The sequence below is a fragment of the Pongo abelii genome, chromosome 10 (genome assembly GCF_028885655.2).
Source record: "Pongo abelii isolate AG06213 chromosome 10, NHGRI_mPonAbe1-v2.0_pri, whole genome shotgun sequence".
NCBI classification, from domain to species: Eukaryota; Metazoa; Chordata; class Mammalia; order Primates; family Hominidae; genus Pongo; species Pongo abelii.
In genome coordinates, this window is record NC_071995.2 from 11704072 (window position 1) to 11720025 (window position 15954).

The 15954-nt window shown below is 35.8% G+C and overlaps 2 protein-coding genes across 2 annotated transcripts in view; both read right to left on the reverse strand.

Annotated features, from left to right (window-relative positions):
* The window catches only part of LOC100440863 (taste receptor type 2 member 30), a 246589-nt gene extending 231849 nt beyond the window's left edge, over window positions 1-14740 (reverse strand). Inside the window, 2 exon segments of the mRNA XM_063712031.1 lie at window positions 9148-13834; window positions 13837-14740. Of these exon segments, the coding sequence (XP_063568101.1) occupies window positions 13812-13834; window positions 13837-14740 (927 nt within the window). The 3' untranslated portion in view covers window positions 9148-13811.
* Window positions 402-6105, reverse strand: LOC103891983 (putative taste receptor type 2 member 33). Its single transcript, XM_054527802.1, has 2 exons — window positions 6041-6105; window positions 402-1278 (listed from the first exon to the last, which is right to left on the reverse strand). The coding sequence occupies exons 1-2, from the start codon at window positions 6103-6105 to the stop codon at window positions 537-539; spliced, it is 807 nt and encodes a 268-aa protein (XP_054383777.1). The 3' UTR covers window positions 402-536.
* Window positions 14741-15954: the final 1214 nt, after the last annotated feature.

The following is a 15954-nucleotide window of genomic DNA, read 5'->3' on the forward strand; positions in this document are numbered from 1 at the left end:
ATATGTATATATGTATATACATATATACATATACATATGTTTGTGTATACATAACATACATATGTATATATGTATGTTATATACATAAACATATGTATATAACATACATATGTATATACACATATGTATATAAACATACATATGTATATACACATATGTATATAAACATACATATACATATGTATATATATACACATATGTGTATATATATGACTTTTCTAGGTATCTGTTTTGAAATTACTGAAATACATACACTGTGGAAAAACTGATAGAAATACAAAATGTTCCAGATGTCATCAGTTTGTTTTCAGCTAGAAGACACACGATGCTCCCCTTGTGAATCTATGGAGTTGAGGGTTTCTGTTCTTTCACTCAGAATGTCACCTGACACAAAACTGAAAGAAAGGTCTGTTTTAGCTTCCTACTTCTCATAATCAGGATGAATGAGTGGAATGAAGCCTACATGATTGCAAGAGTTTGGCAAAGTAGGAATACAAGATTGCTCTGCTGTGTCCTAGGATTCCAAGTTCATGTGATTAACACAGAAAGTAAATGGCAAATAACATGAGGAAGGAGGTCTCAGTTTGCAAAGGTTCTATGTGGACCTTGGTGCTGAGATCTTGAGATCCTTTGCCATGGAGCTGCATCTTCTTGAGATGTTTACATGGAGAGCAGATTAACAGCAGAAAAGATATTAGAGTCAGAGTGAAGGATACGAGGTTTGCTAGCGTGCTTGCAGTCAAGTTTGAAAGGTGTATTGCATTCCTCAATTTGATCTTCCAAGTCACATTTCCTTCATATTCTTTTGTCCACACACTGTCATCCATGGTTACCATAGAAAGATTACAAATCAAAAATACTAAAGACCCCAACAGTATCACCAAAGCAACATTCTTAATTCTCTTCTTTAGGTGGAGAAAAATAAGGTTGGAGAAATTGGCAATCTTGAGCAAATAAAATATGCTGAGGCTAGTAGCAAGCCAGATGCTGAAATGGTTGATTGTTGCCAAGACATTAGAAGCAACAATTCTTACTTCTAAACTATATAAAGGTGAATTAAACACAGTTGCATACAAATATAATAATATGACCCAGAACAAACCAATCTTTTTTTCTTTTTTTGAGACGGAGTCTTGCTCTTTTGCCCAAGCTGGAGTGCAGTGGCACGATCTCGGCTCACTGCAAATTTTGCCTCCTGGGTTCACACCATTCTCCTGCCTCAGCCTCCAGAGTAGCTGGGAATAGAGGCGCAAGCTGCCACGCCTGGCTAATTTTTTTTTGTATTTTTAGTAGAGATGGGATTTCACCATGTTAGCCAGGATGGTCTCCATCCCTTGACCTCGTGATCCGCCCTCCTTGGCCTCCCAAAGTGCTGGGATTACAGGTGTGAGCCACCACGCATGGCCCAGAGCAAACCAATTCTGGAGACCACCAGAGCAGTGACAATTTGGTCAGCTGAGGAAATCTTTCATGTCTTAATCCAGTCAATGACATTAACTAGAGCTATGAAGCCATTGGCAACATTTTCAAGAACAAATGCAAACACTACCAGAATTGATAAAATGATGAGCAGAACACACATCATGTTTGAACAAAAAAAGAGAAAGAAAAAATGCAGGCTTAATAACACTGGTTGTGATTCCTTTAATATCCAGACCTTAACTTCGATAAACACTTGATTACTAAATGTGTAATAACATTTGGGCCTTTAAATTATGTGACTAATGTCAACAGGAAAGCATCAGCATGTGCTAATGGATGAGTTCAAAGCTGCCTTTATAGAAGTAGAAAATATTATTCTCAAAACAGCTCAAATTCACTCCTCTTCATATATTGTCTGTCTTGCTATATGCTGAAATTTTTTATACTGAGGGTGAAGTGAAAAGTGAATTCTCTTAGTATGCAAATAAAGGCATATTCTTTTTCATTGTTTTGCAATTTTCTTCCTTGTTTAACCTCTCCATAATTTGTATCCAGCATCTTCAGTTGTTACATAGGGAAGTTTGTAAAACCCGATATATATATCATACAGTAAATGTCTAAATTGTTTAAGGAGCTTGGTCATAACTACAATCATACTAATATGGATTTATTTTTATGCCACATTTAAATACCAGATTCTAAACCTTTTATCAAAATCATCCAAGGTTATCTTGGAAAGCCCTGGGAGGCCGATAAACCTTAAAATCTGGTTTCTGAACACCAATAAATTTATATGACATTACTGTTAATAAGCTCCTAAACAGACAGACATACATGCGCTCACACCCTTAGGGTATGGAAGGAATTATTTTCTTATAATTCCCAAAATGAAAAACGAGTTTCCAGAAGGTCATCCAGGTGGTATTAGTCCTATGTTCCCACTCAGGGTTGTCAGACAATGAATAATATTTATCAAACGAGTTTCTCATGCTTAGGTCTTTGGTAAATTTACTCTCAAGTCTGTTTTTTGTTAGAATATTAATTATTTAATTAAAATATTCAGCAATTTTGTAAATACTTCTAAGTACTCTACTCTTTGTCACATAATCCTGCAGTGTCCTCCCACCACAGGCAGGGTGACTACCTTGATCTTTGACTCTGAATTCACTCCTGTAACTTGCTTCAGTGAACAGGAAATTAGTAGACTTTACACAGAGATTTAAGATAGCATCCACATTGGAGTTTCTTGCTCTTTTCCATTTACCATGAGGACATCATCTGGCTAGTACACTGTTCCCAGAAGAAGAATGAGAAACTAACAGAGTCAGAATGCCACTGCCTGATCTAGCCTAAATCAGCAGAACTCTATCTTCCAGATGCAGTACGTGGCCCTTCTCTAGTCACCGAGAGCCCTCCACCAAACCCAGCTTAGAAAAATGAAATCCAAAGACAAATGAGATACAAATATCTAATGTAGTTTTGGAGGATTTTCTCTTGCAGAAAAACATAAGTGATATAGGTATTCTGCTAAACCAAGAGTGTGGGAAATATGTCCACACTTGTGTCAGGAATTCAGGATTCAAGGGAAAAATAGTTGGGGAATGTCAAAGTTTTGTCATATGAAGTCGATAATTAAACCTAAAAGAAAAACCTATTGAAAGATGTGAGGTTGGCAGGAAACATCATGTCAAATTTCCAAAAGTTGCGACTAAAATCAGAAAGTTTCTACTTAAAATCGCTTAGAGTTATACATGAATGTATACAAATAGTGGATTTTTCCCTTCAGTATATAATGAGCAGGGTAATAATAATTTTCATGGAACATTTCTCCTAATTAATAATTTTCACATTATAACTAGACTACACACTTAGAAATGGGCCAAAACAAAAATGGAAAACATAGCAATGTGTCATAAACACTCATGTAACCATTACGTAGGGCAAGACATGGAACATTGCTAAGAGCCTAGGTTTACCTCCATGCCACTTTCCAATCCCCTACTCCTTTCTTCACACCTCTTGTGATAAGCAACATCCATAATTTATAATGATCATTTTTTTTATTTTCTTTATACTTTACAAACAAAGCATGCAACCCTAAACTCAATAGCTTGGTTTGGTCTGCTTTGAACTGTGTATAGGTGCAATCCTATGTGTCCTTATTCATGGCTTCCTGGACTCAACATTATGTATCTGAAATTTAATCACATAGTTGCATGTACATGTGATTCATTTATTTTCACTTCTCTATATTTTTCCATTTTATGATTTTACTGTAATTATTTATCCATCTTTATTTGATATATATTTGGGCACCTTATTTTTGAGCTATTATTAATAATGCTACAATGAACATTCATTCTTTCACATATCATTTGCTACAATTCCTTTGTGTATATATATCTGGGTGTAGATTTATAGGGTCCTAGATTACGATATTCAAATTCTACTCACAGACATAGAAAAGCCCAAAACATAGTTTGACTAAGTTTATTCCTGTCACTTTATCTCCAATCTCTTTATTGCTATTTGCATATATCTTATCGATTATACAATTAATCCAACAAGACACTATTGTTTTCTACAGGCAACATTTCTTTAGAATTACACACTTATTTTTCATTGTCATTAATTTTATTGCTTCTTGCATGTTCAGCTTTGTATTTTCAGTACAACTTTGTATTTTCTCTTGCTCTATTTTCTCTCCTCTAATCTTACAGAACTACAGAAGTATGTTACATATTCCAATTGTAGCATGAATTTATTACCCTCTAGTCTTATATTTTCCATCTCTTTCTCTCTATGCTTCATTCTGTGCAGCTATCTTCCAATTCACTAATTATCTCTTCTACTTCATCTAACTAGTTAACTCTATGTATTGGGTTCTCAATATTGATAATTCATTTTTTAATCTTCTTGTTTTAGTGTTCAGAATAATCTTTTATTATCTTTCCATAAATTATTTTCTACAGGGAAACTGAACAAACTAATCTTAATGCCATGTTCTTTTTAAAAGTGTTTTTGATTTTTGGGTATTTTGTGTTCTGTTTTAGTATGTTAGAAATGAAAATGGTAACAAATTTCTTCTTTTCCCAACACTTTGGTCAAAGAAAAGAATAAAAGCTTCATCTTGGAATTTACCTTCAATTTGAAAGAAACTGGAAATTAAGTTCATGTGAGTAGTTTTTTTGGGATAGTAGCTTGTCTGTTGCTGGGTCCTCGCCACAAAATCTCCTCAAAAGGAAACTCAATGAGTAGCAGTGGATTTCAAAATATCATTGCAATAGATAAAATATAGTTCATCAACCACAGCTACATCATTGTATTCCATGAATTAATTTTCACTTTGCTTATGTTGTAGAAATGGGGCTCTGTGCCTTTGAACTCCATCATTACCTACATGAAACACAGAAGATGTTGGGGAGGGCTTACTTCTTTGATTTATTTAGCTCTAAAATCCTCTCTTTAGAAATAAGAGCTTGATCATGAAATGGTTTATTTATTTTTCTTATTAAGCAATTTTACTTATACTAAAATCAAAATCTTTTTATAGTGTTCCTTGGATTAGTTTAATATTATCTATAATTGTTTTCTTAAGCAATGTATTTTAAACTGCACTACACTTAACTTTCTAAATCTAAATGTATTCAACTTGACTTGAACTTTGCTGTTTACTAATGTAACTTTCCCACAATGTCATCTCTTAGAAATTACATAAATGTTGCCCAAATTATGTATGTAAATATTTCAAAAATAAATCATTTAATAAGATAGATGTAAATGTAGATGATGATAATAACGATGATGATGTCAGCTAAAAGGGAGAATGTTATTTAATAAATGTGATTTGGTTCTCTTTTCAATGTACTAGAGGTAAGGGTGGTGGGAGAACACTATTATTCCTTCTCATGGAATTTTACGATTTTTTTTTTTTTTTTTTTGACATGGAGTTTCACTCTTGTCACCTAGGCTGGAGTTCAATGGCACAATCTTGGCTCACTGCAGCCTCTGCCTCCCTAATTCAATTGATTATCCTGCCTCGGCCTCCCAAGTAGCTGGGATTACAGGTGCCCGCCACCACACCCAGCTAATTTTTGTATTTTTAGTAGAGATGGGGTTTCACCATATTGGCCAGGCTGGTCTGGAAATCCTGACCTCAGGTGATCCACCAGCCTCAGCCTCCCAGAGTGCTGGGATTACAGGCATGAGCCCCTGTGCCCGGCACGATTCTTGTATCATTCTCCACATCAGGCCTAAACAAATGCCCTCACATAATATTTCATCAAGATTGACATAAAACCAACACATTTCCAATGATTTACTTGCTATTTTTTTTTCATTTACCACATTCTAAAAATTACAGTAAAATTGACCTCCAGCAAAGAATACTCACTTGTTGGCTGTTTAATTTTGTTCCACTTTCATATGAACTTACACAAATACTCTTTGCAATTATAGAGTGAATAAGCTTCATTTCATCTTTTAATAGCATCATTACCAAGTTAAATTCTCTTGACTGCTTATTTACATTCTCAGCTACTGTCACAATATCTGGGTGATTTTATTATAGCAGTCCAAGTAGTTACACTATATATGTTTTATGCCTTAACAAAATTACCTTTCTACTAATTCTTCTCTAATATTCCAAAAATTTGTAGTATCAAAATATTTTTCCTCACACATGTGTACACATGCATGGTATTATAATCTTTGAATGGTAAAAATATGTGTATAATTATTTCATTTAGGGATAAATTTAGAAAATTGTCCTGTATATTTAATATCTATATTACTATAATATATTGGAAATTCACTAATTTCTGCCACTTTGAAATGTTGTAACCATAAATATTTAAATTGGAAATAAGAAAAAAAGGTGTCTAGCAAAATATAGATGTGCAAAATCTGATGTTTCAAAATAAGAATAACTTTAAGAGTGTGGAGGTAGACTTCTTGCTTATCTCTTCCTTTTTAAAATTAAAGTTAAGTTTAAAATTTTATCTTGGATTTCTTACTATCATAATGCTCTATTCTTCTTTATTCAGCAAAATTTCTAATTACCATGGTGTCTATAAGAATATGTTTTTTCAGCTTATTTTATATTCATTCATTATATGATTCTGCTTTTTAAATATTTTCATTACTGTGAAACATAACATATATACAAAGTAATAAAGCCTAAATGTACAGTAAAGGAAAAAATTAGAGCATTAAGAGTCATGTTACCACATCATGGTCATAAAGTAGAATTTACCAGCAATCCAGACACTCCCCATATATGCCTTCTAGTTGATATCATTTCCCTTTTGTTTCCTCCGTCCCTACTATCCCAATTGTTACAATAATCACTCTTAGGTCTCACTTTAGAATTTCGACAACAATGTAATAAATTGCAATTCATTAAAAATATATTTTTGTAAACTTTATATAAATGGAATTATACGGAATCATTTTTCCATCTTAATATCTCTCATATCTATGTAGTTCAAATTTGTTCATTTTCCTTTTTATTTATATTCTTTGTAAATGTCTCTCTAGTTGGTTCATTTTGATTGCTGTATAGTATTCTATTGTACAAGTATGCCATCATTTATTTATCCATCTGAGCACCGATGGACATTTGAGAGACTTCTCAACTTTAGCAATTAAAACTCAGTGATATGCATGTCTGTGTATATGTATTCTGATAAGAGTGCAATAGTGGGTCTTCAGATGTGATTCATCATCCTAATCAGATAATGCCATACTCAAAGTAATTGCACTGATTTACAATTCAAGGATTACAATCCTAGAGTGTAATTGTACTAGACATATTTCCTTTAACCAAACATTATGTCAAATGACTTTGGGAAAATATGATTAGTTAACAATATACTGTAAGGCAAATTTTAGCACTGTTTAACAACTCATTAAAAGGACTCAAAGAAAATAATATGTTGAAATATCAAAACAGTCTATAAGCCTAATGAAGGTGCCCATGGGAAAATACGAACTCTACTATTACTGTTATGGAAAATAATGATGAGTAGTAAACATACGATGTCCGAATTTTTTTAAGGCAGGCCTAATATCAATGGACAAGATTCCCTTTAAGGTCCTGACCTTAATTTCTATGTGCTCCTGATTTCTGACTTTGCAGTAACTTTCTTGTTCCTTTTAAATTCTCTGGCTAATGTCAAACAGGAAAGCACCGGGGAATGCTATTGAATGAGTTCAAGGCTGTCTTAATGGAAAACATGATAATTTCCAAAACAGCTCAAATTAACTCCTATTCGAATACTATATGCTTGTTATAAGATAAAATTTTTCATACTGATGTTGATGTGAAAGCTGAATTCTCATTTGCTAGCATGCAAATCAAGTCATATACTTAATCACCATTTTGCAATTTTTTCCTTGTCTAATGTCTCCATAATCTGCGTTCAGCAATGTGAATTGTTAGGGAAATTTTCCAACCTAATACATAAATCATACATTGGATGACTACAGTGTTATATGTAGCTTGGTCAAAACTAGAATCACGACCACTGTTGATTCATTTTTTCAATGCCAGATTTATGGAGAGTGAATCCCAACTTTTCCTACCAAAACATCCAAGGTTTTCTTGGGAAGCCCAGGAAGGCCAATATTCCTTAAAAACTGGTTACTGCTAACTAATAATTTTGTACAAATTATTGTTAACAAGCTCATTAACACAAACACATTCACACACACACACACACACACACACACACACACACACACCCCCCTCATGGTTTGGAAAAATTACTGTCCTATAATTTCTAAAATGAAAATTAATTTTTTTACTCGGGCCTTTCGGCCCATTTTCAATGTTTATCAAACTTAATCTCTAAGGCTTAGGCCTTTAACTAAATTATTCTCTTGAGAATACTTAAATATTAGTTATTTAATTAAAATACTCAACTATTTTGGCCGGACACAGTGGCTCACGCCTGTAATCCCAGCACTTTGGGAGGCCGAGGCGGGCTGATCACGAGGTCAGGAGATCGAGACCTTCCTGGCTAACACTGTGAAACCCCGTCTCTACTAAAAATACAAAACCAAAATTAGCCGGGCATGGTGGCGGGAGCCTGTAGTCTCAGCTACTCAGGAGGCTGAGGCCGGAGAATGGTGTGAACCCGGGAGGCGGAGCTTGCAGTGAGCCGAGATGCCACCACTGCACTCTAGCCTGGGTGACAGAGTGAGACTCCGTCTCAAAAAAAAAAGAAAAAGAAAAAAGAAAAACCTCAACAATTTTATAACTATTCCTTGGGCACTTAAAAAAACATGTTTTCCACAGAAGAATTTACACTTCTCTGTGTATGAATATTCACTTTTACTTTTCTCTATTTATTTTTGATTACTTATTGATTTATGATGAATAGATGTTAAAATCAGTCTCCAATCCTGGATTTTGTTTCTTTTCAGTTTTTATAGCATAACTGTTTCTAAGAGGGGATCTTGGAGTCAGACTGCCAGGACAGGAAACCAGATTCCCTGCTTGGTATAGCTGTGCTCTGAGACTCCATTTTCCAACTACTCCTGCTTCAGTATAATCACCTATAAAAAGCGGGCGCGGTGGCTCATGGCTGTAATCCCAGCACTTTGGGAGGCCAAGGCAGATGGATCACCTGCGGTCAGGAGTTCAAATCCAGTATGGCCAACATGGTGAAACCCTGTCTCCACTAAAAATATAAAAATTAGCCAGGTGGTGGAGGCACGCACCTATAATCCCAGCCACTCGGTGACTGCAGCAGGAGAATCATTTGAACCCAGAAGGCGAAGGTTATAGTTAGTCGAGATCACGCCACTGCACTCTAGCCTGAAAGACAGAGCGAAACTCCATCTCAAAATAACAACAACAAAAAGGAGATGATAATAAAACTTTCTTTGGTTAGTTTTGTTAGGAGTTAATATGCTATTTGTGTAACTACTTTCAATTTTACCTGTTTGCTATAGGCAGGAACCAAAGATTGTTAATTATTGATTTGATACTGTTTTTCTTGATATTTGACACCAGTGAGAACTTGCACTTTTTTTTTTCTAATAGACAGCATCTCCCTCTATTACCCAAGCTGGAGTACAGTGGCACGATCATAGCACACTGCAGCCTGGAACTCCTGGGCTCAAGCAATCCTCCTGCCTCAGCTTCTGAAGTACTTGGAACTATAGGCATGTACCACCATGCCAGTTAATTTTTTAAATTTTTTGTAGAGACGGAGTTTCCATATGCTGCACAGGGAACTCCTCCTCTCAAGGGATCTTCCCACCTTGGCCTCCCAAAGTACTAGGACTACAGGCATGAGCCATCACATCCAGCCAGCAGTGGGAGTTCTTGAAGGTCAGATGCTACCTAGAGCTTCGGCTCATGTCCATCCCAAGGTGGAGCTAATCAGTTTGTAGTTATTACCTCTTCCTGAATGTGTAATTGAAATGGATACGTACGGCAGCTGGCAGGACTCTCACATTCTTCCTGAACTGTAGAGTAAGGGACATTATTATAGCAGGACCAAGGGAAAGCCTCTGAAATTCTCCTCCACTGGCAACAAAATATATAAAATATAATAACCACATTCCCTAAAGAATGGAATTGGTCACTGCCATGACAAAACACTTGCAAGTTACAGGGGATGGTAGTCCTTTCTATAACCTGATTCACTAAACCTATCTGGCCTCTACCAAAACCAGGAGGGTTATAGAATCAATGCAGACTACCATAAACTTAAATCAACATACACAAATGCTTTCCAGGATGTGCTATCTTCACTGAGCAGAGCAGAGCTTCTGGTACTTTTTACGGGGCTCATGATTTGGTGACTGGTTCTTAATCTACACCCATTATGAGGGAAAATCAAAACTATTTGCCTTGTAAGAATAATAGCACTGCTTCACTATTGTATGTCAGGGCTATGTCACTTCTGTTCTCATTTTAATTTACATTTTTTAAAACATCCTGCCAGTTTAATATATTGATAATATTACAGACCGGGCCCTGTGGCATATGGCTGTAATCCCAGCACTTTAGGAGGCCGACACAGGCAGATCACTTGAGCCCAGGAGTTTGAGACCAGCCTGGGTAACATGGTGACATCCCGGCCCTACAAAAAATACAAAAATTAGCCAGTCATGGTGGTGTGCCCCTGCAGTCCCAGCTGCCAGCAATGCCAAAGTGGGAGAATCACTTGTGCCCAGAAGGTTGAGGCTGCAATGAGCTGTGATCCTGCCACTGCATTCCAGCCTCAGGGACAGAACAAGACCCTGTCTCAAAATAATACCAATAATAATAATATATTAGTTGGTACAATAATCAGGAAGTGGCAAGTATCTTAAGTATAGTAAAACACTATAACATTGAGCAGAAGTAAAATAACAGAAGAAAAGAGATAAATCAGAGAAGATTCAGGGACCGACAACATAGGTGATGTTTTAAAGCGTTCAGTGTCCCTAGTCCACATACTGAGACAATCTTTTTTACAGTAAATGGCATGTTACTCTCTATATGTATTTCCTATCACTACAAAAGAGACACGATGTTTTGGGGGCCTATTGGGATTTTGGAGACAACATATTCCACATTTGAGAATACTGCTCTGACTCACAAATGAAGTTTCTAAAGGCTACTGGTCTCAAGTGGAACCCAGAACAAAAGAGGGCTCTACAGAAGATATAAGCTCTGGTCCAAGCTGCTCTGGCCACTGTGCCAGATGATCCAGCGGAATTCAAAGCTGGTAGAGGCATGCACAGTGGGCATTATAGGACTCTGTGCACATCTCTGACAAGTCTGTAGGAGAGGGGAGAGCAAATCCCTATGGAATTAGTGCAAGAGCATTCCCTCTTCAGCAGAGGAGTATCCTCTGTCTGAAAAACCAAACAGCAAGTGCAGAACATTAATCCAAGCATAGAGTCCCTCTAAGCACAAGCCCCTATAAGCACAAAACCCTGTACAACTGTGCAAGTCATACGCTCATAAAGCCAGCCATGACTGGAGGGCATGAGCACATCTCAGTGGCAAAGGGATTGTACTGCATTGGACACAGACATGTGCTGCCTCAGATTCCCTTCACTATCTCCTGTTCCCCCGGTCAGCACCTTGCCTGATCCAAATCATCCTTCCATTTGGGACTGGAATGGAACACCACACTGTGGCCATGAAGTCTGACTTTCATAACCTCCACCAACGGACTGGATGATGTAAGACAGAACAACAGAGATGGTAGTTCTAACTCAGGGAAACCCTGGCCAAGGGGAAACAGAAGACTAACAACAGCTGAGCAGATACATTCTCCCTCCTCTCTCTCTTCCATGAACTAATGCCAGCTGTGGTTTCCCTTTGTAGCCCTTCTGGAAAAGTGCTGGGAGTCAAATGCATGCATCTGATGACCATCATGCCGTCTCTCTCACCTCACTGTGAAGTGGCTACCAGCAGAGTCATACAAGACATCACCACACATTGTTTCACATTGGCTCTTGTCTCAATTTCCACGACCCTGCCATTTTTGTCTTGAAATTGTCTTCCATATAAATATCATCACTTTAATATCAGGTATTACGTTAAAAACATTTTAGTAAAGTAGCTGGTTACTAACTCAGTTTTTTTAAATGAAACGCCTTTTTATATGATAAACAACTAGAAAATATCAGAATACGAATATATAATTCACAATAGAAAAAAATACATATGCAAATAGACCAAAGTCTTTGATATGCTTTTTAAAAATATTGCAATAGTGGCATCTAACGTTGTCTCCAATTCAGACACCTGATACAGCTGCATCAAGACTATATTATTGTGATATTTCCCCTAAAATTGTGGAATAGCCAAACTTTTCCTCTGAGGAAGGTTTCTGCTTGGACAAGCCTTCAACCTCAACCTGAGACCAGAACAGGAGAATTCATTCAACTGCAGATTTTATGATGAGTTTCCTTTTCATTGGTTTACCACATCAGCTTACCCATTTTATCCACCCATTTATTTGTTCATTAAAATATCATTTTTGACCATCTATTCTTTGTGCTGGGTTCTAGGTCCTGGGAGTCAACAGAAAGGCTGACAGACAGGATCTCTTCTTTTATGGTTCTTACATTGTACTGAGGAAGATACATGATTTTAAAAAATACATGAATCAGGTGTGGGGATGATTTATCTTAAGGTTTGAACAACATTGTTAAAATTTCGTAACACCAAGAATTAATACAGTCATGTAGAATTTAGCTGTAAACAAGACTGTACATTTCCTTCTTATAACAGAACTTCCTATTAATGAATATGTCAAGACAATTCCATTTAATCATTGACAACAAAATTACACTAGGTCAAATCCTATAATTAATACATAGATTTCATAGATACTATTTCAACATTTACAAAAAGGTGCACTGAATTATTTTCCATAATTTTCATACTATTTCCACATTGATAGATTTTTTTTTAGAAAACGGAAGATTGGAGTTCTCTTATCTGAAGTTTGGAAGGAATTTTAAAAATGGAAGATAAGGATATAATTAGCAATTCAGGGGCTTAGAAGTGCTTTAGAAAAAATACTAAAATTACATCAGAGCTCAATTTCAAAAAAAGTTTTTCTTTAATTCAAAAGCTGGAAGAAATGACTTTTCTAACTGCATATGGAAGCTGATAATAGCAATCAAGATCATGATCATGATTTTTCATCCCTCTTATAGAAGAGATTTTTTTCTAAGTTATTCACATACTTGTATTAAATCTAATATTCCTCAGTACTGTTTATGGTACACATACATGAAATTTACTCTACGTATACTTGTCACTCAAATTTTATTCTGTTCATTGTTTTGTAACAATTCTGATTGCTTTTTACTAAACATAAAATAAGAATTCATAATGGAATAAAACCCTGAAGATACATCCTCATTAGTGATTAAGAATTGAACGACCTTATTATCAAAAAGTTATAGGTTAAAACAACAGATTATAAGCACACTGTAGCATATTTGTGTCATTCAAATAACAATAGAAAAGAGCAATATTTTTCCAGAGATAAGCTGTTAGTTCTTAATAATTATAAATAGATATAAATTCTTCAAATGAAATATAAAATACATGTATGAAATAAACACGGCTTCATAATTCTGAGGAATTTTTGTCATTTTCTATAATTTGGCAGTTTTTGTGAAAAAACAATAAAAAGCGTGTTATTGTCAATGTTCTTCAGTTTTTCATACACACATACACACACATACACGCACACATCTATATATATGTATACTTTTCTAGACTAACTTTAGGTAAAAGACTTTTCTAGGTATACATTTGGAAATTATTCATATACATATATTACAGAAAACCCAGTAAGAAATGTTTCATACACCACCAGTTTTTCTGCTAGAAGACACACAATGCCCCTCTTGTGAATCTATGGAGACGAAGGCTTCTGTCTTTCACCCAGTACCTCACATGCCACAAAACTGAAAGAAAAATCTGCTTTAGCTTCTTGTTTCCCCAAATCAGGATGAATGCATGGGTTGAAGGATAGCTGAATGTAATAGCTTGGCAGAACATGAAGACAGGTTTCTTTTCCAGCCTCCCAAAATTATAAACTGATATGATCATGGACAGAAAGTAAATGGCACATAACAGGAGAAAGCAGGTCACAGTTTGCAAAGCTTTTATGTGGACCTTGGTGCTGGGGTCTTGAGATCCTTTGCCATGGAGCTGCATCTTCTTGAGATGTTTACACAGAGAACAGATTAACAGCAGAAAAGATATCAGGGTCAGAGTGAGGGGTACAAAGTTTGCTAGCATGGTTAGAGTCATATTTGAAAGGAACACTGCATTCCTCAATTTGATCTTCCAAGTCAAATTTCCTTCATATTCTTTTGTCCATACAATCTCATTCATGTTTATCACAAAAAGATGACAAACCAAAAACAGTAAAGGCCCCAACAGTATCACCAGAATGACACTTTTAACTCTCCTCTTTATGCGAAGAAAAATAAGGTTGGAGAAATTGGCAATCTTGAGCAAATAAAACATGCTGAGACTAGTAGCAAGCCAGTTGCTGAAATGGTTGGTTACTGCCCAGACATTATAAGCAGTAATTCTTACTTCTACACTATAAAAAGCTAGATTCAACTCAGTTGCATACCAATGTAGTAATAATGCCCAGAGCAAACCAACTCTGGAGACCGCCAGAGCAATGAGAATTTGGTCAGCAAAGGAGATCTTTTGTCTCTTGACCCACTCAATGGAATTTACCAATGCTATGAAGCCATTAGCAAAATTTCCAATAACAAATATAACCACTATTAGAATGGAAAAAATGATGGGCAGAAAAGTTATCATGTCTGATCAGACAAAAAGAAATTTTTAAAATGCTGGTATAGTGTCAGTGGTTGTGATTGCTTGAATATCCTGACCTTAAATTCTATATGCACCTGATTTGTGAATGTGCTGTGACATTCTTTTTACTTTTAATTGTTGTGACCAGTGTCAAGCCAGAAATCACCATGGCATGCTAATGGGTAAGTTCAATGCTCTCTTTATGGAAAACATTTTTATTTTCAAAACAAGTCAAATTAACTCATTCATTCACCGTCTGTTCTTGTTATAGGCTGGAATTATTCATACTGAAGTTGACATGAAACCTGAATTCTCATTTGCTAGTATGCAAACAAGGACATACTCACTTTCAGTGTTTGCAGTTTTTCCTTGTGTAACCTCTCCATCATTTGTCTTTAGTGACTTCAGTTGTTTAGGAAGTTTTATAACCCAATATGTAGATCATATAGTAAATGTCTAAAATCTTAGAGAGCTTGATCATAACTAAGATCATCACCAATATGGACTTTTTTAAATACCAGATTTAAATACACAGAATCCAAACTTTTTTTATCAAAAGCATCTAAGATTTACTTGAGAACCACAGGCAGGCCAATATTCCATAAGATCTGGTTGCTGCTAACACTTTTGTGTAACTTCATTATTCGCAAGCTCATAAACACACACACAAACACACACATGTGCACACCACTTATGAATGGAACGAATTATTTTCTCATGATTTCCAAAATAAAAAATCAGTTTCCAGGAGGTTGTCCAGGTGAAGTTAGTCCTATTTTCCTACTCAAGGTTTTCAGCCCACAAATAATGTTTATTTATCAAACATATCTCTAATTCTTAGGCCTTTGGTAAAGTTTCTCTCAAGTTAAATTTTTAAATATTTATTATTTAATTAAAATGTTCAGCAATTTTATAAGTATTCCAGAGTACCAGACCCTTTGATATATAATCTTGCAGTATCCTCCCATCACACGAAGACTGACTATCTTTCCCTTGAACTTGGAGTTCAATCATTTAACTTACTTTGATGAACAGAAAATTAATACATTTTGCATAGAAATTTGAGACGGCTTCCATACTGGGTGTTCTTCCTCTTTCCGTTTACTATGAGAATATCACCTGGCTAGTACACTGTTCCCAGAAGGAGAATCAGAAACTAATGAAGGCAGATTGCCCCCACCTGATCCAGACTAAATTGGCCAAACTCTAACGACCTC